The sequence below is a fragment of the Pleurodeles waltl genome, chromosome 10, assembly GCF_031143425.1.
Source record: "Pleurodeles waltl isolate 20211129_DDA chromosome 10, aPleWal1.hap1.20221129, whole genome shotgun sequence".
In the NCBI taxonomy this organism is placed as follows: Eukaryota; Metazoa; Chordata; class Amphibia; order Caudata; family Salamandridae; genus Pleurodeles; species Pleurodeles waltl.
Window position 1 is genome coordinate 1,003,371,583 of NC_090449.1, and position 19,969 is coordinate 1,003,391,551.

Sequence of the window (19,969 nt, forward strand, 5' to 3'; positions counted from 1 at the left end):
TTGCTGACGACATTGCATCTACTCCGCACAAGATGGCTGGAACCTCTGCTTTAAGAATTCCTGTTGTCACTTCCTCCTTGTTGATTTGACTTTGGTCAAAAAATGCACAGCTTGGTTTGGCTATCTCAATCATGCTAGAGTCTGATTGCTGAGGGCACTTCCTTGAATTTAAAAGGGATTGACATACCCTGAGTGGTTTTTCCTTATTCGGTGAGCTGCTCATACGCTCTAGGAACAGACCTAGACTGACTGTTGTGTTGTCCATTTGACCCCCTTCCTCCTGCTGTTGTCCAAAAAGAGGAGCCAATAAATTCTTAATTGGTGGGGCGCTGGCTTCGTGCATGATGGAGTCTGCTTTGAAAAGTTCCATTAGGTGCTGGTCCTGCGTTTCAGACATCTCTGGCTGCCCTGAGTGATTATCTGGTTCTAGTCTTCCACTGACATACACCCAATTGCAGAAGTTTGGAGATGAAAGACTCAGTCAAGTGTGCCTTATCGTCTATCCTCTTCCTTATTCCTGGCGTCCATGACGTTTTGCTTTGGCTCTTTGAACTGAACTTTGACACCCCGTGGATGCTTGCCTCAGCTTTGGAGACAGAAGCCACCCCAGTGATGCCTTGCTTGTTGTCATTCCTAGCCTCTTCTGGCTCTGTGTACCGTGTCACGAGGAAATCTGTTATTTTATAGCCCTCTTTTTTTCTGGGGCTGTGATTTTAGCTTCTTTGATGCCTGTGGTACAGTAGGCGTTTTTTCATCCTTAGTGCAGTTGTCGAGGCATATCACTGAGGCATTTTCAGTTGAGTTATGCCTTGCTCTCTTTGTTGTCCTTCTACTACCCCCACACTCGTGGCCCCCGTGGTTTCCCGGAGCGCATTGCCCTTGCCTATAAGTAGCTTGTGAGAAATCCGCAGTTAACTCGTGAACAGCTGCCAACCGCTTTATTCCCCACTCTTTCCTTGAGGAATGTGACCCCAAACAAAGCTGGTTTCAGTAGGGGGTTTTTCAATTGGTCTCAGCTTGAGCTCCAAGAGTTATTACAAAGCTGTTGACTCATTCACAGGGCTCTTTAACTTGACTGGGGTGTTTTGGGGTAGTTGTTTACATAGCTGGCCTCTCTTTCTTGTGTTGCTCCTTGAATTTCCCTTGAATTTGGATGCTGTTCGCAAATATTTTGCTGGGGCTGCCTACCACCTGCGGACCACAGCAGGGTGGCACGAGCAGCCCAACAGGGACCCCTTTCTCCAGGTACAAACACCTTAAGCACTCAGGAACTCAGTGATTTTGCAAAGTAAGACCGCTTTCCACTGTAGAGTCAGACCCCCTTCGCATGCACAAGCCACACCTGCCGAATGGCAGCCGTCTCCGTGTCGTGCGAGAGCTTCGCACCCTTTTGCCAGATACTCCACCAGCCGCCAACTGTCCCCCCTGCCCGCCACAGACGGTGAGTCACTGCGAGTAAGTGGCAAAGGTGCTTAGTGCACAGGAGAGAGCAGTTGAAGTACTGGGGAGCGGGTTAAGCGTCAATTTGTAAAGGTGGTGGTGGTGGGGGGGGGGGGGGGGGGGGGGGTAAGGCAGTGAGGCGTGGGACCTTCGGGGGACAGTCTGAGGAGAGCTATAGGGCGGTGGGCTGGAAGGATGGCAGACGGCCGGCGAGTGGTGAGCGCCAGGTGGGAGTGATGCCTTGCACAGTGAAAGTGAAAGCTTGCAATGGCCCCCGCGGACCAAACGCCTCACACGGCTCCACACTCCCCCCTCTCCCACTCCCTGCTCCGCTCTCCCACCTCACACTGTCCACACTGCCCCCACTCACTCCATGCCACCGTGCTTCCTCCGTCTTACCCTTGCCCCAGTCCCTGCTCTCCGGTCTCCGTTCCAACACCTGCTTCTCCGGACTGCCTTGCTCACGCTTAACTCGCACTGAACTCTGTATTGGGGGCTGAATTCTTGCAACTGATGTGTCTGCAGCGAGGCTGTTGGTGATATCATGGCTCTGAGAGAGAAAACGTCATTTCTCATAAGTATTCTGTGTGAAGCTACAATCTGGAGTGTGTCAGCAACCAACTTGAAGTAGGTTTGTGTTTACATTTTTCACAAATTGCAGTACAATGTTCAGATTTATTAGACATTGAATAAATAAGATCCCAAATATTGGCGCAATAAGGCTAAATGCACAGTATTTTTAAATAGTTTAATGTTACCCAAGGAATAATAGGTCCAATAAACAAACAATTCAGTTTGATTTTGTGGGCCAGTTTATCAATTTTTGTTCAAATCAAGTTGTTGCTTTCTTACTTTCTCAGTAAGGTACACTGCACATGCAGCTATAAGTGAAGCAGAAATATTTATTTTTAAAACCACTAGTGAGTACGCATTATCAATGTGTGTAAACTAAAATTCTTAAAAAGGAAGGCATGGAACTCGAAGTGAGCATCATATAATTTAGGTCTGAGGCAGTTTGATCCAATATGTGACACGGCAAGGACCATCAATTAACATGCAACCAGTGTTTAGTTTCTGTGATCAGGCAAAGACAATATCATCTGTAAACTGCCCAACAATGATTCCTAATGGCCAAAGCATAAATAACTATAAAGTAATATTTTGTTTTGATATGAAGCGAGCAGTTTGCTACCGAGCTGGGTGAATATTTGCTTTTGTTCCAACATTAAGTTTTGCAGAGTAAGGAGAAGACTGGAGAAAGTCAAGAGCCATCCGAAGAACACTACATATCACAGGTTTGTGCTATGTTGCCTTTTACACCTACCCTCAGGCCCCGCCCCCAAATTAGAAAACCGAGATTCAGAAAATGCTTGAGCTGTTAACAGTAGGTCATTTCATCTCAGGGTTGTGTGGCTCAGAACATATTTGTGGCCTCTTGTTGCTCCCTGGCAATGTGGCCCGCCCTGGCTGTAAAGCATGTGAGATTGCCTAATGGGCAGAAGTAGTCAAACATCATTAAAGTGCAAATACAATACAGTGTCAGTAATGAGTTTTGCAAGGTTTTCTTGGAGTGTAGCTGCCACAAAAATGTATCACGTTTTCACAAATGCCATGCCGAATTTCATGACTCTTGGAGGCTTTTAGCAAAGTGGATACAACACAAAGGTAGCGTGTGTCTGTAAACACATCTCCACGTTATTGGATTAGGTTTGGAGATAAGCCATTAAGCATGCACAGAAAGACCAATAATATGTACCTAAAATACAAGAAAGGCAGAGAAACTGATGCATTGTTGTTTTGTGAAACATCCAACATTAAGGAACCAATGCTCATTACCTACTTTAATAAGGTTCTGACAAAGTTAACTGAGTTCTCAGAAGATAAAGATAGACTTGGTTAGAGCATAAGGTGGAACATAACATTCATAGGGTTTATGCACTGCTGTCCATGCACATAGGAACTACTGCAGCTACATTCATGCGAAGGATAATAAGAAAACATCTATCAAACAATTGTCACAGAGCATCTCACTCGACCTCAGTGCCTACCAAACAGTGATATTTTGTGCCAACAGGTGATGAATTTAAAGTACAAGAAAAACTTTTCGGATGACAGCAAACCACATACATTCTTAAGGAAATCATCATATAATAATTCCTCCATACCAAAAAACATGGTTTCTTATTTTTGTCACAGGGCCCAAGTGATTATCATTATGACCCTTCCAATGTCCCTTTTCGGCTTATCTCCTCTTAATAGACAGAATCTTCTGTTCATGTGCTCCTTCTCGTCCTGAATTGTGAATCTCTTTAATTAAGTTTGACCGCACCACATTTTGCTTCTCACCATCTCTTTCCCATGTGTTTGCCTTCTTCTTCAGGGTTCCTTGATTTCCACAGGTCTGATCTCCCAGCTTTCCTTGTTACTTATGTATACGAGCACCTTGTTCTGGTTGCTACTTTTGCATCTCATGTCTGACCTCCGGGCTTCAGTCCCACATTCCCAATATCCCTCAAGTGGTATTCTTTCTACATTCACCATGTCATAGCTCCCATGCCCATGGCTTCCGATGAGTGCAGAGGTCTCTCTTTTGCAGGTGGCGCCCCTTCAGCCTGCCCTCTGCCTGATGCCTAAACCTTACTCTTTGGAAGCCCACTCGTTCTTCCTTCTTTCCCCCATGGCACCTTCTGTGTCCTTCCCCATTCAGCCCTGCATGCAATTTGGATGCTTGGATACTCTCAAAACACTGGTGGTTTGCCCTACTGCAGAGATGGGTTTTATAAGGATCTCTGATCTAATTAAATGACACCACATGCGGTTTATTACCTACGGTAGTCTTAGGCAAATATTGCTGAATATGCATCAGCCTTCTTGCCTGATTGATCAGCTGTCGACAGCTACTAAACAGTTTAATGACTTGTGCTAACAGACAATAATTAAGCTTCCCAACATATTATTGTAATGGGATTTACCTTTTTAAGCTCTCATGTTATCTTGTATAATTTATTCCATTCATTATTTGAATATTTGATAGTAAAGCTCATTTAACTTTTTTGTTCTGCTTTAGGGGTATCAACATAAACTGATGATGTTGAATTACATGCAACTCATTTGAAGGAAGGTGTATTCAACAAACTCTTTTAAACTTATGTTTGATCTGTTCTACTTTAGCAAAATCATATACCCTGTTGTGACTGTTTTGAGAATCCATAGTTTGTTATGTTTGTAGAATAAATTCTTTGCGAATTGGAGATGCACACTGATGAATAAAAGAGTTCAGCTCCAAAGTCAAGCCCTCAAAAGAAGATGGGGCATGGCCAGCTATCCAAAAGATGACCGAATTGTCTTTGGGCTCCATAAACTAGCACAAAAACTGGATTTATAAAACCCTTAATATTGTTGGAAGTGGCACTCATCCCAAGCATAACACGGTAGCCTAAGAGGGCAGTACAAAAGTGTGCACTTTGAGCACGGCTAGCTCATTGTCGACAATCTGGAGTACAAAGCCAGTGAATAAGATCCACCTGTAAAACATGGCAACTTGTGCTGCAAAGAGGCGTTGCTGACCTTTGGTGAGAGAACTCTACAGAAAGCAGAGGATACAGAGGCGCAACTGAACAGTGCTGTAGTTGCCCAGCTCAGCGCTAGGCGTTCTTGTCGACCAGGACCAAAGAGGTATGCAGCAGTGGGAGACAGCAAATGTTGGGGGGACCTGACCATCAAGGCCATAAACCGAGGTACATAGGATTGGGGGCAGATCCGGACAATCGTGCCAAGTAAGGTAGACCAGATGGATCAAATGCCTGACCCATAGTAAACAGTGAAGAAGGACTTAACCACAAAGAGGAGGCCATCCTAGACTCAGGAATCCATTCCACGCCCAAAGGGAAAGAACCTGGGTCCTAAACATAGGAAAGCAAAATAAAGACCAAGCCCCAGGAGACCTGAGTCTGGTGCTGGTGGCATTAGACAGAATTAAAAAATTGTTTTTCCATCTCAATGGAACTCTAATAAGCTGAACGATGCTGCTGGAGAAAAGGACCAATAACGCATAGGGCAAGATGGAGTTCTCAATGTAACAGACGAGTGAGGTCTTTAAACTCACCTGTGAGCTAAACAATTGTCTACAATAATCAAAGAAAACAAGCCCCTTCCATACAGATCAGGGATGGTGAAAAATGCAGATAATGATAGGAAAGTACTGAGACACTCTAAAGAAGGGATCCTAATTCTTTACTGACAACAGGATCATGAAGAATTATTATAGCATATTTTTATATATAATATTTTATATATTGTGTGAAAATTATTTTTGACATGGTTTAGTTTTAATGATGTATAAAGTTGTACCACATGAATTGATGAAGTTGGACAGGAAACAAGTTACCTAGTCATTTACAAGTCTAGATAATGCTTCAAATAGTTATGCCACATGTTTGTGTGGTACACAATTATTTTTTAAAATGGACGCAGATCCTTATGTTTTGTTCAACTTCTCCTGCTCGTTCCCCCTCCCAATCAGTATACTGCTGCAAAACCTTCTCTCCCCTTGTTTCTGCAAAGCATCGATTGGATGACATCAATGCACTAGTGTTGTATAATATCTTGTTACAAAGTGTGCATTGTGAATGAGGCTTCCCTGATGTATCTAAAGTATCATTTTCTTCCACTGGAAGTTCCACTGAAAACGTGATAGTTATATGAGCCATTATTCAACAAATGTTTCATTTGTATAATATATATCCAGAGTGCAATTGATGAGGAAGCAATGAAAAATGTCTCTTACCTTCAGAAATAGGTCAGTGTTAAATAACTGCATAGTTTTTAATTAGTATGTTGTTGTTCCTGATTTGCCAAATGTGACCCTAATCATGATCATACCATGCTGAGTTTGCAGAATCTATTGACAGTTTGTGTGATTTTTCTATAAACCTCACGGAACTAGTGTTTTGTGGGATTACTTTGCCCATTTCCTTGTAGGTGACCGGTTATGCTGCTGGCGCTCTGCATGATTCTGACACTTACAATGTTTGCTTTGAATATGCCTAACTGGGGTTCATGATTTTGCATCTATTATATACTTCTGTATTGAGCAATTATGGTGATTCATGCGTATTTCTCCTTTTATCACCTTTGATTATTCTGTAATAATCATTCTTTTTGCTTTATTTATTGATTTAGAACTCAGTTCTTTATGCCCCTAATTTTTTTGTTTAATTCTGCTAAATTGTGTTTTTCCTGATGAGGAGTGTATTCTCTAACTGCTAGATCAATCAGAGATTTTGGGGAATATTGTTTTGGTAAGTTTGGGGTGATCAAATATTGAGGTGTAGATGATTATCGGGGTTCGGCTCCAAAAGTACTAAAAGTGATGCAATATACGTTGACCAAGGCCACAGGATGAAGCCCAACAGAGGATCCACTGCAGAGGAAGAGTGATGGGGGGGCCCAACCTTAATATTTTGAGTGATGGCCTTAAAGGATAAAGAAAGAAGTGAATCTAAAAAGATAGCTAAGCTTCCAGGAACACATCATTTACCTATACTCAAATGTGATGCCAGAAACGATAAAAAAGAGGTAAGCTCTAATCGCAGTAAAGAAGAAATGTTTGTAGCAAGAGGTATAAGCAATGTTGTTCTATGCCACAAAACGTACGGCACCCTCCATCAAAGCAAAATAATATATCTTCTAGAATTTAAAAGAGGAACTTCTGAAAACGTGATGTACTGGAGTGAAAGAATGGAAGAACAGTTCCCACCAATGACATTCTCCTGAAGGAAAAAAAAACAAAGATAGCAAGATCATAAATAATAGACAAAAAGTAGGATGGCTGTGCGTAACCAACATGAAGAAGAACAAAATACAGGGGACCATTCCCATTTCTATGATGTATGTTGGTAACATGGCCAAACATAGAGACTATTAAACTGTAATCATTTCCTTGATATTTGCTTATGTTGTCTTTGTGTACTGAGAAATCTTATGAGGAGGGCAGTTACCCTGTCAAGTTATATTTGGTCCAGTTTTAGGCATCTACTGCAACAACAAAAAACCTCACATATCTTCACTTCACTCCCAGAAAACTAGTGAAACCGGGCTTAAAGGACGCAGGAGGTGTGAGGGTGAAAAGGTGCGCTAAACTTTTGTGTGATGAGCAACATGTGACTTCTTGGTAAGTAAGCCTGGCTGACTGGATGCTCAAGAAGAAAAGGTGATTACTGAAGTGCATGGAAGCTCTTGTTCTTATGTAGACTTTCACAGGGATTTCTAAGTAGCAAGCTTTTGTTGAAGACAACCATCATGCAGACACCTGAGGGGGCCAGTACTGTGTGTTTTCCATAGAACTGAGAAAGAAGAAATCAATACCAAGAAACGTGTTATAAAGAAAATAGAATTAAGAATTTTCAGTAATAATGAAGAAAACATATCAAGGACTACATTAATAATTAAAGCATTCTAGGTTTGGGGTTGTTAAAAGGAGGTATCGTGTTAGGTGACAATGCATGATCAAGTTTGAGGGCTGCAGTTTGGGTATGGGGTAGAATTAAGCTTTGATTAATGTTAGTGCCATGTTTAGGGCTCGTCTTATGGTTGTGTTCAGGTAGATAGATATATGTATATGTATACTGTTAGGCCTCAGTCTAACGTGAAGAATAACGTAAGTCTTAAGTTTGAAGTGTAGGTTAGGGATGTTGTCAGGGATTTTCATCATTTTAGTATCCTCATAATGGTTTCTTCTTAATTGTCAATGGTAAATGAAAAGCTGTTTTTATTTAAAGACGATTCTTCAATATCACTTTATTCTAAAGATATTTCCTCATTAACACATAGCTCTACTTCGCTTTCAATGAGTTGAAAAAATAAGGCGGTAACAGAACATTACTTGAGGGAACAATCTTCTTATACATTAAGCACTAAACAACATGAAACATTTTAGTGCCTTGCTGTAGAAATATTGATACAGTAGCCCTTGCTTCATTTGCAACTGATAATCAATCTATATCTTCTCCCTTCTTTATGAGACATGCACGCAATACCTGAGATCTGTATTATGTGAATGGGATAGGTCAATGTCACTGCTAGACAGGACCTCCACTCAGTAAAGATGTATTAACAAGAATGCTTTCCAAACGAGTGAAGTCTCTCTGGCATGAGCAAAGAACTTGGAATGTATGCAAGCAATTTTTTCCAGGCCCCTACTACTTAAGAGTGTGTTTAGTACATCACATGAACAGCTTAATACCATTTTCTGTCTCAAACATATGAACCCTAACATCTCTTCTTTCTAGTACTACTTATAAAGTTAAAGGGTCTATTTCTTCCACTGCAGTTTAAAGACATAGGCCCTCATTACAACCCTGGCGGTCGGTGTTAAAGCGGCGGTAATACTACCAACAGGCCGACGGTAAAAGAAATGAGATTTGGACCCTGGCAGTTACCGCCATCCAAAACCGCCATTTTAACACACCGACTGCCAGGGTGGTAATGGCCGCTGGGCTGGAGACTTCGGTCTCCGGGCCGGCGGCCGTCACATTCCCGCCTTCGGGATTACGACCTGGCCTACCACCATGGTTTCTGTGGTTTTGTACCGCCATGAAAACCATGGCGGTAGGCACTATCACTATCATACCCACACACCACAACACACACCAACATACCTTGACACACACATGCAGCCACAACACACAACACTCACAATCACTCATTCCCGCATGCATCCAACGCGACTCACACCTGCATGCGCGCACTCCAAAACGTACATCCCCCCGCCCACACATACACACGATACCCCACACCCCCTTCTCCGGTCGGAGAACCCGACTTACCTGCTTGCAGGGGGTCCTCTAGCTGGAAACGGTCAGCGGCGCTGCTGTCAGCAGCTGCGTCCGCCAGCAAAACTCTGCCAGGCTGTATAATTGCTCATGATACGGTCGGCGGTGTTTTGCTGCCTTACCGCCTTACCGCCGTCATGACCATCGGCAGTCATAATACAAATTGCCGGCTGGTAGCCACGGCAGCGGTATGTTGGCGGCCGTCAATACCACCAATGTTGTAATGAGGGCCATATTCTTTATCTCACTTTATGAGTCAAAAGATGTTTATAATAATTGTAGATTTAACAGTGTTTTTTAGATATTTAAGGGAAATTGTTTACTAATTCACCAATTTACTTGAGTAACATGCACATTGGGGCATAGGTTGCTCCTACAAATGTAGGGGATTAAGGAAAACAAAATGTATTTTGGACATAAGGCCTGTTGCAAGGTCTGAGCATGGAACCTTCATTTGGTAAAGTGTAGAGTGGCAAACGTTTTTGAGCAGAGTTCTAAAGACTAATTATAATATAATTCACAATTATTAAGTCACTTTTCTGAAGAGCTGGTGTTTTGCCACTCTGTACTGATATTGGACTCATGTTCCTCCACTGTCCCTTCCATACTGACATCCGCTACAGAGGCACAATCATTGCCTCACCTGGCCAAATTCCTCGAAGTACTAAGCAAACTGTTCTGCATCATAGGCTCCTCACTGATTCCCAGCCATGTGCAGGGATCCCGCAACACTTCCTCCTAAATATCAGGGTCTATCTGTTGTTTGAGATGAGACACCTTAACATCCATGGTCTGATGATACCCCCATAATCAACAAGACAGGCCAGATTTTATTCATTTTCTTTATTAAGAAATGATTTCTAAATGAAGTAAGAACGCATTGCAGTACCTAGCTGAAGACAATGATGTATACTACTCAACATAAACTGTAACATCAATTTAGGAATAGAGAAAAATTAAGGAGAAGGTTCCTGTCAAGTCAAAGGTTCAGAAGCTGCAGAGAAAACTACACTATTACTTTAAGATGTCAGCAGCGTGCCTTTCTCAACACGCACTGTACTGACAGCCTCACAGCCCTAGTTCTTTTTGTAGTCTGACTTGATTGTGTAGCTGTCACCAGACAATTATTTAAGCATCACTATAGAGGGACTTTGGTTCTGCCCACAAGCTGGGAGCCAGGAGTACATGTTTTGAATGGGCAGAGGTTGTGTGCATCCACAAAAAAGACACTTCCCTCCACCAGCTGTCTTCATTTTGTTTATTAATCTAGCTGGCTAAACCTGAACATTCAAGTGCACACACGACACTGGAATGATATTAAAGTGTCTTAGATCATTTATGTTGTTTTTCTCTGGCAGCAGAACAGATGGGAAGAGAGCAGTCATTAACATACATGGATTTTTAGGCTTGGTTTGACAGTGCAACTTTCACCTGGTCTTCACTACAGTTCATTACTTCCACACAAACACATATCTAGTCCCATTCTATTTACTTGTATTGCGTCACATGACTATATATTACTTTAAAGCCAGACCCACTGGCATTGCCGATACTTGTTTCTGGCTTGTGCCGAGTGGATCTCAGAACACATTCTGCATTTCTTTACCCAATTTTCCCTTAGTTCTTTCTACAAAACTGAAGGGGATTCTTGGACCATTGGATCTTCCACTTAGACTTCCGACACGACCTTGCCAATAAATACCACCTACACCAATGCAGCCTCAAGGCCCAATGATAGTGCCAATGGTGCGTCTACTCCACTGTTGTCACCTCAAATAAACTTCACCAAGACATGCTATGCCAAGGAGGAGTATAAGATTTCCCTCTTTTTCGCCTTGTCCATCCAAGAGTCATTTGTTCGACTCACTCCACATATACACAAACTTCTCTGGCAGCGTCACCCTTAAGGTCATCACCTGTAAACGGCGTTCTAACATTTTAGGATATTTTATTAAGAGGAGCTACTAAAATGAACATTCTGCTACAGGCTCCTCTGACAACAGCGTCAGTCATAAAGGAGACGACACTACAACCAAGGGCTTCTCCTAGACCAACATTAACTTTGGTACCTTGATTTTCAGATCTAGTGGAGGAAAATATTCTTACTACATCTAAAATGAAAGCAGAAACCCCTTGGCTTCTAAAAAAAAAAAGAAAACCTCTGAACAAGATCCGATTTATTTGACTCAGGACACCAAGACAGATTCTGTCATAGTTTTTAATACGAAAAAGTGACATGTTTCAGCACCTAAAACATCAGTCCCTCCAGAGGAAAAAAGCAAAAGACTTGATACAGTGCTGAGAAAGATTGGTGGTTTTGCAGCTGTGACTTTTAAGACTACAAGTGCAGCAGCATTCTTAGGGAAGTACAATAGAGCAATACGTGAAACTCTATCTATATTTGCTGATGACCTCTGTAGTGCTTTCCTCTTATCTAGTTTCTAAGCACTAACATAACACAACAGAAATGCACTTCTGAGGTCAAAGAAGACTTTTATTGTTGTAATTCTTCCCCAACCACAATATTTATGAATGACGAATTAGTAGCTTTCAAGTCCGCGTTAATCAAACAAAATATATCAGTTTGCAATATACACAGCAGGTTATATTTATAAGATATTGAATGCAAAGCAAAACAAATACTTCACCGTGTGGGAACTATTTACAGCTTCATCTTTCTAAGGTCTGCAAGCTGATGACCCCTGTCAGCCGCGAGAAAGAGATTCATCTACCCACACGGGATTGCTGGCAGCTGGCGCCAAGCTCCAGCACGAGGTCCGGCAGATTCGAATCTGACCCTCTGCAGCCTGTTACATTCGTTACAAAGGTGTGCCCCCTCCTCTCAGACCTGGGAAACTGAGCAAGCCTTTTGGAGACTGGCCAGGTCTCCAAGACTACTCCTGTTCCCAAGCTCAAGCAGAGAGAACAACACCATGTACTCTCTCTTATCATGTCTAGTCTACTGTGAGAAAAACATCTTGGTTCTCTGGTGCAAAAACACAGCTTGGAAAAATACAGCTTGGATTCTCAACTGCAATGTCTAACTCCACGTTAAAGGCAATGGGCAGCTAACCTAAATATCAAATGCAATGTCATGTTAAAGGCAATAGGCAGCTAACCTAAATATCAAATGCAATGTCTAGTGTCATGTCAAAGCCAATAGGCAGCTGAGCTGAATACAAAATGCAATGTATAATATCATGTCAAAGCCAATAGGCAGCTGAGCTGAATACAAAATGCAATGTATAATATCATGTCAAAGCCCATAAGCAGCTGAGCTGAATACAAAATGCAATGTATAATATCATGTCAAAGCCAATAGGCAGCTGAGCTGAATACAAAATGCAATATATAATATCATGTCAAAGCCAATAGGCAGCGGAGCTGAATACAAAGTGTAACATATGATATCATGTCAAAGCCAATAGGCAGCGGAGCTGAATAATATATGATATCATGTCAAAGCCAATAGGCAGAATATCTAATAGCATGTCAAAGTCAATAGGCAGCTAAACTGAATAACATTGAGCAACTAATATGCGCAGGGGTGAAACACAAAGTCATTGGTCAAAACAAACTTCATCAAATGGCAGTACATTCCGCCCTTTGACCAATGAATTTTTGTTTCACATATCTCCTGTTTCAAACAAAAAACATCAGCACAAAAAAACATTATCAGCAAGTCAAAACAAATCCCTGCTGATCAAAGCAATCCCTGTAAAGCAATAGAAGTGAATTAACACATTGATTTCATAACCTTTCACATCAGATACATCTACATAGAAAAGACTGGGCAAGTTTTATACTCTGAGTGAGTCTCTAATTCAACAGTGTTAGCAATTTGATGTGGCATGAGTTCTGCTCATGTAAAGGTGCACGGTCCACCTGAAAGGTTTTCTGGAAGATAAGCAAAAGTCAGAGTTCCATACGAGAAGGGAAAAAAAAAACCACAGCTTAGTTCCAGTGGAAGAATGCAATCAAACAAGTTTAACTTGAACTGAAGGCGCAGTGTGCGCAAAATGGATCCATGGTGCTGGCACTTTACTCAGCCAGGTTCAGGTTGGGGATTCAGTCCCTTCCCCGACCCCACACGCACACACCGGAAGGGGGACCACACAGCACACTCAGGGACAGTGGCGAAACGTGGTAGGATCTGCAAAAGAAACAAGTATGACTTTTCTTGCAAATAACATTTTTCATTTAAAATGTACCCTTCCTCTTTCTTTCCCTGTTTTATAATCAGCAGGACGTTTTTGGGGCCCTTTGTTATATTTTCTGCAGGTTCTGGAGGGTCACTTGGGGCTTCAGCCCACACATCAGTACTGAGGTTTTTATCTGCTGCGCCACAGCTTCCCTTTTCTTGCACTGTCAGAAGGGCTGGGGCAGACTCATTCTTTATCAAACCTCCATTCACTGCACTTTTGTCAATTTGGGCCATTCTGTCTCCAATTTGTATCAATGAATCAGATTCTTTTCTAGGTATCAGCATAATTTCGATTTTTCCTTGGTAATCTGCAGCAATCACTCTCCCTAAAACCTGATCACTTTGCCATTTCTGATCTGGTAACTTTCCTCTCCCCAACTGCTCTGTGACTGCTTGCATGACAGATTGCTTTTGTGCGTGATGCACAGTTTTTATCAAATCTAGGGGAATGTGCATCTCTCTCATCTCTGCCCACCTGTAAGTGGCCTTTTCTCTCAGCTGTTCACATTTCTGGGGCACCCACTTAGCCATCCCCACTAAGGCAGAATTCTGGGTGTACACTTCTCTCTCTGAATTTTTCTCATTAACATCTGCAAGGTAATTGAACCAGTTAGGTACAAGCCATATGTAAAAACAAACAGCTAAAACATTAGCAATAAACCAAAAATCAGCGTAAAAATGACACATCTCACGTAGCTCTTGCTTTAAAATCTGACACACATTATACAACGCTGTTTCTTCTACTGTGCCAGAAAAAAACATTTCAGTCAATGAATCATTAGTAAAACAAACATGCTTTTTATCTTCAGTAGACACAAATTCAAATGGTGCACACAATTTCATTGGTAATTCTTTTATCTGTGGTACTCTAGCCCTGTCTTGCAAGTACCAGATCCATTGTATGATTCTAGCTAGGGGCACTATTTTCTTCCCTCGTTCTTGAATTAAATGTACATAAGTATTTCCTTCTTGCACTGCGCAAAAACCTAAAGTCTGCATTATTTCATTTGCCAAATCACAAGCGCGCAGCTGCATATCATTTTTCACAGTGACCATATACAAAAGTGTTAGGATTTCACTCAAATGAGAGCTATTCTTTTTCCAAAAATCAAACAAGCTAATGAAAGTCGGCTCTTTCTCTAAAATCTTTGGTTTTACTTGTGCATTTTGCAACGGTAACTCGTAAATCACATTCTGAGCTCTCTCGTCCGTGTTATCAGTTAAGGAATGCATTTTGGCTGCCAAAAACCCTGGCTCACACGAAAACTCAGTGCAGCTCGGAGCTGTCTTAACCCCCTCATTACTGGAATGGGAAAAGAAAGATTCTTCATTTTTATAACTTTCAGTCGGGCTAATTTGCTCACGTAAATTCCTATTTTCATGTTCCAACTTCCTACATTTCTCCTGCATTTCTCTGTAAGCAGATAAAGGTATCCAGACCTTTCTGTCATCATTACTTCCAAAAGACACTTTTTCTACATATGTACAACAGAAATTATTTCTCAAAGCAGTATCAGGCAGTTTAGCTACACATGCATTTTCAGACATGGTCTGTCGTGTTACTGTGATTCTCCAAACAAAAAAATCAATTTCTGTAATTCTCCAAACAACAAAAACAATTACACTTTTAAAGTGTGCACTTAGAAATCTACCAACTCGTCAACACCCTCTTAATCACCTCTTAATGACCGACCCCACTCCTGGTACCAATTGTAGTGCTTTCCTCTTATCTAGTTTCTAAGCACTAACATAACACAACAGAAATGCACTTCTGAGGTCAAAGAAGACTTTTATTGTTGTAATTCTTCCCCAACCACAATATTTATGAATGACGAATTAGTAGCTTTCAAGTCCGCGTTAATCAAACAAAATATATCAGTTTGCAATATACACAGCAGGTTATATTTATAAGATATTGAATGCAAAGCAAAACAAATACTTCACCGTGTGGGAACTATTTACAGCTTCATCTTTCTAAGGTCTGCAAGCTGATGACCCCTGTCAGCCGCGAGAAAGAGATTCATCTACCCACACGGGATTGCTGGCAGCTGGCGCCAAGCTCCAGCACGAGGTCCGGCAGATTCAAATCTGACCCTCTGCAGCCTGTTACATTCGTTACAAAGGTGTGCCCCCTCCTCTCAGACCTGGGAAACTGAGCAAGCCTTTTGGAGACTGGCCAGGTCTCCAAGACTACTCCTGTTCCCAAGCTCAAGCAGAGAGAACAACACCATGTACTCTTTCTTATCATGTCTAGTCTACTGTGAGAAAAACATCTTGGTTCTCTGGTGCAAAAACACAGCTTGGAAAAATACAGCTTGGATTCTCAACTGCAATGTCTAACTCCACGTTAAAGGCAATGGGCAGCTAACCTAAATATCAAATGCAATGTCATGTTAAAGGCAATAGGCAGCTAACCTAAATATCAAATGCAATGTCTAGTGTCATGTCAAAGCCAATAGGCAGCTGAGCTGAATACAAAATGCAATGTATAATATCATGTCAAAGCCAATAGGCAGCTGAGCTGAATACAAAATGCAATGTATAATATCATGTCAAAGCCCATAGGCAGCTGAGCTGAATACAAAATGCAATGTATAATATCATGTCAAAGCCAATAGGCAGCTGAGCTGAATACAAAATGCAATATATAATATCATGTCAAAGCCAATAGGCAGCGGAGCTGAATACAAAGTGTAACATATGATATCATGTCAAAGCCAATAGGCAGCGGAGCTGAATAATATATATCATGTCAAAGCCAATAGGCAGAATATCTAATAGCATGTCAAAGTCAATAGGCAGCTAAACTGAATAACATTGAGCAACTAATATGCGCAGTGGTGAAACACAAAGTCATTGGTCAAAACAAACTCCATCAAATGGCAGTACACCTCCCTAAGGAAGGAGAGAACATATCTTGGAGATACTGCAAGAGGGGCAAACTGTTTCCAATCAATCTAAAAGTGCAGCAATTGGTTCTGGGGCTCCTGCTGTTACGGAATTTGGTCATATCATCCCACTCTATAGATCATTGTGGTTTAGACTACGTATGAAGCTTTCTTTTACTGGAGCGGTTCTTCTTGTTCCTAACACAGAGATGGAATGTTAGAAGAAGGAGGTAGAAACCCTTAAGGCTGCAGGATTAGAGGAAAATAAGTATTATCACTGCCAGTAAAGAGGAAGGGATTCAAGGTACCAACCAAGACAGATGGGTCTATCCCCTCACTCGTCCGTCTATCCTCTGACTGAGAGACAGCAGCAACAACAGCAGCAGTCCCCATACCATCGTAGAGGCAGCTGTGAAAGCGGGCAGCAACAGTTGCAGCGTCCTTACATGTCAAAGTCTTGTTCACAATCCAATCAGTGAAGAGCCCACTCCCTCAGCTCTGATTTGTTTAAAATTTTGGTGGGAGGGATTGTTTCAAACGATCTGGCAGAGTGGAGATTGTAAACTACACACAAATGGGCCTTGCAAAATATTCAGGATCGCCACGCCATCCAATTCAAGGGTCCTCTTTCATCAATACCTCCAAAGACAGTGCCAAAACCTCAATTGCTGCAATTGCAAAAGGAGGTAAAATCTCTACCCCAAAACAATCATTGAAACCAGTACTCCATCTCAAAGAGGAAACGGAATCCATCCAACATATTTTCTGGCTTCCATGAAAAGTTTCACAGGAGAATTCCGGCTGATCCTCGCCCTAAGACAAATAAGTAGATCAAAAAAACAAAAGGTCAGGATGCTAAACTGCATCAGATATATCCACAGCTTAAGAAGCGAGAGTGGATGTACTGTATGGATTGTTAGTATGCTTATTTTCAATGCTAGTATCAGTAAACACAGAAAGTTTCTAGAATTCACAATAGGAAAGGCTCATTATCAGTAAAGAATAAGTACAGTTTAGGCTGAAATCTTCCCTGAGAATATTCCGCAAATGCATGGCTGTGGTGGCAGTGAAACTCCAGTGGGAAAAGATACAGATTTATCCAAACCTGGATGCATTGTTGATAAAGGAACAGTCTTCTCATCAAAGACAGTTAGAGTTTAACACCACAAAACAGCTTATTACAATGGCAGGGCTTACAAATCAACCACAAGAAGTCAATGTCTCCAGTACAGCTCCTCAACTATCTAGGAGCCATTCTGGACACTCGAAAGGGAAAGGTGTGTTCTTCCGAGGGCAGTGTGTGCACCATTTTGCAGAATTATCACTAATTACTGCAGATGCCACATTGAACAGCTCAACAGATTTCATACCTACTGGGATCCAAGGTATCATGCATCTTCCTAGTCCTTAATGTGTATCTTCAGATAATGCCACTACAACACTGCCTAGAAGGTCAGTGGTCCAAGTGGAAAGACAAATCAGGAAGACAAATTAATTCTCTAAATACAAGTCAAATCATCTCTTTTTGCCTTCCTCTTCCTGTTTTGTTGAATTTGTTTTATGTTGGCCCTAGGACTCCAAGGACCCCTAACCAGTGCTAAATTTACTCTCTCATTAAAACATGGCAGAATTGGCTTATACCCAATTGGCATATTTAATTTACTTTTAAGTCCCTAGTAAAGCGGAGCTAGATGTGTCCAGGGCCTGTAAATTAAATGCTACTAGTAGGTGTGCAGCACTGATTGTGCCACCCACTTAAGTAGCCCTTTACATGTCTCAGGCCTGCCTGTGTGTACACTTTAAACTGCTATTTTGACCTGGCAAAGTAAACCTTTTGCCAGGCCTAAACTTTCCTTTTTAATATGTAGGTCACTCTTAGGGTATGACCTGGACATCCCAGAGGCCAGCATGCAATGTGTTTAAAAATAGGACAAGTTCTTTTAAGTTTTACATGTCCTCGTAGTGAGAAACTCTTAAATTTGTTCCTTGTTTGGGTCCATCTCTCCCATAGGATAACATTGGAATTACCGTATCATATTTTTTAAGTGTAATTTTCAAATGGGAATAGATCACCAGCTAATGACTGGTATCTCTGGAACTGGAATTTAATATCCTAACTTATGGTAAAGTCAGATTTTAAAGTACAATTTTGAAAATTCCACTTATAGAACGTTGGAATTGTCTGGCCTTTGGTGCTTGCAGCCTGTCTATGGATCACATGACTGGGTGTGGGGTGACAGTTGGGCTTTGTGTATTCCTCGACAGCCACATCACTGCCAGGATGGTTGGCACAAGCTGGGCCCAGCCACACTCACACCTGAATAGGCTGTGTCCTGTCCCAGAGTAAGGGGAGGGGTAAAGGTTCCCATGCATGCCCCTTCTGGGAAACAGGGAGAAGGTTCTGGTGGGTGGTGGCCCAAGGTGCCCCATTTCTGACCCTGCTGCTTTGATTGTTCCCAGTTGGGACACAAGCATGAGGATTCTGTCTGTCCTAAGAAACCACTCACTGGTAGGTCCTCAACAGGGGTGGTAGATATGGCTTTGGAGGTATGTAGTTCTCAGGGACTGGTCATAGACCATGCAATAATCTCCCTTAGCTGGGAGATAGGCTCGGAGGGTGAAATGGTGATCCGTGAGGGTGGGAGGTGTCACTTCCAACAAGTGAAAGTGAATGGGGTCCCAGTCACTGCTCTGATGAACATCAGGGCTAGCCAGACCGTGATAGTGGAAAGCCTAATTTCTTCAGAGCAGTACACCTGCCAGATGTGTAGGGTAACTCAAGCCCATGGGCAGAACTTCTTCCACCCTTTGGCCCTGGTATCCCTGCGGTAGGGTTGGGTGGTGACCCAGAGGAGGGTCACAGATAGTCCCCAGATGCCCACAGACTGCATTCTGGGGAATGAGTTGCCCCCGGTGTCAGCAAAACTGGGAGGGGCAGCCACCCAGGGTGCCTTGACAGTTCTATTTTCTGGAGTACCACTCCCAAGTGAAGGGTATGAAAACCCAGATGGAAGGGCAGGGTGAAGGGCGAGTCACCCCTGTTCAGCCCCAGGGTACAGTCCCTGGGTTGACTTGACCAGTCTCAGGATACCCCCCTTGAAGAGGTGGGAGTAAGAGTGGAAGTAGGATGCAAAACACCCAGGGCTACTGTCCCCGACTTTGAGAAACATCAGAGGGCGGAGCACCTTGGATGGCCAGGCTCTGGCTTTTGACATTGACAGCTGTCAGTGGCCTCTGTTGGTTACTTTCCTAGTGGGCAGAGTTTTCCTTGGGTTAAGAGAGAAGTCTGATCCAAGGTGTGGAATAGGCTACATCACTTTGTTGGCTATGGTTGTACAGTCTGCCTACTGGGATGCATCTGTGAGCAAGTTAAAGTTAGGTGCTGCACAGATGGGAACACAGAAGAGGAGAAGGGTTCCACATGGGTCAGTTCAGTGATTCAGAAGAGCATAGACAGAGGGATCCAACTGAGAGCAGAGTGGAGTAGAACTGAGAAGTGCTCCTGCATGACAGGGCCTCTGTCCGTGTTCTATCGCCTAAGCAGGGAAGCTCACCAGGATATTGACATAGAGGTGCGCAGGAAGAAATATACTAAAGGGAATACC

At 42.4% G+C, this 19,969-nt stretch overlaps 1 protein-coding gene across 2 annotated transcripts in view; it reads right to left on the reverse strand.

Annotated features, from left to right (window-relative positions):
* The window catches only part of CRADD (CASP2 and RIPK1 domain containing adaptor with death domain), a 56,504-nt gene that overhangs the window by 13,160 nt on the left and 23,375 nt on the right, over nucleotides 1–19,969 (reverse strand). The window contains exon 3 of one of the 2 annotated variants that reach the window (XM_069211855.1): nucleotides 1,840–1,990. In XM_069211855.1, coding sequence (XP_069067956.1) covers nucleotides 1,840–1,990 — 151 coding nt within the window. Of the gene's footprint in view, nucleotides 1–1,839; nucleotides 1,991–10,155; nucleotides 13,426–19,969 lie in introns of those variants that run through there. The other variant, XR_011199197.1, reaches the window with a different exon arrangement.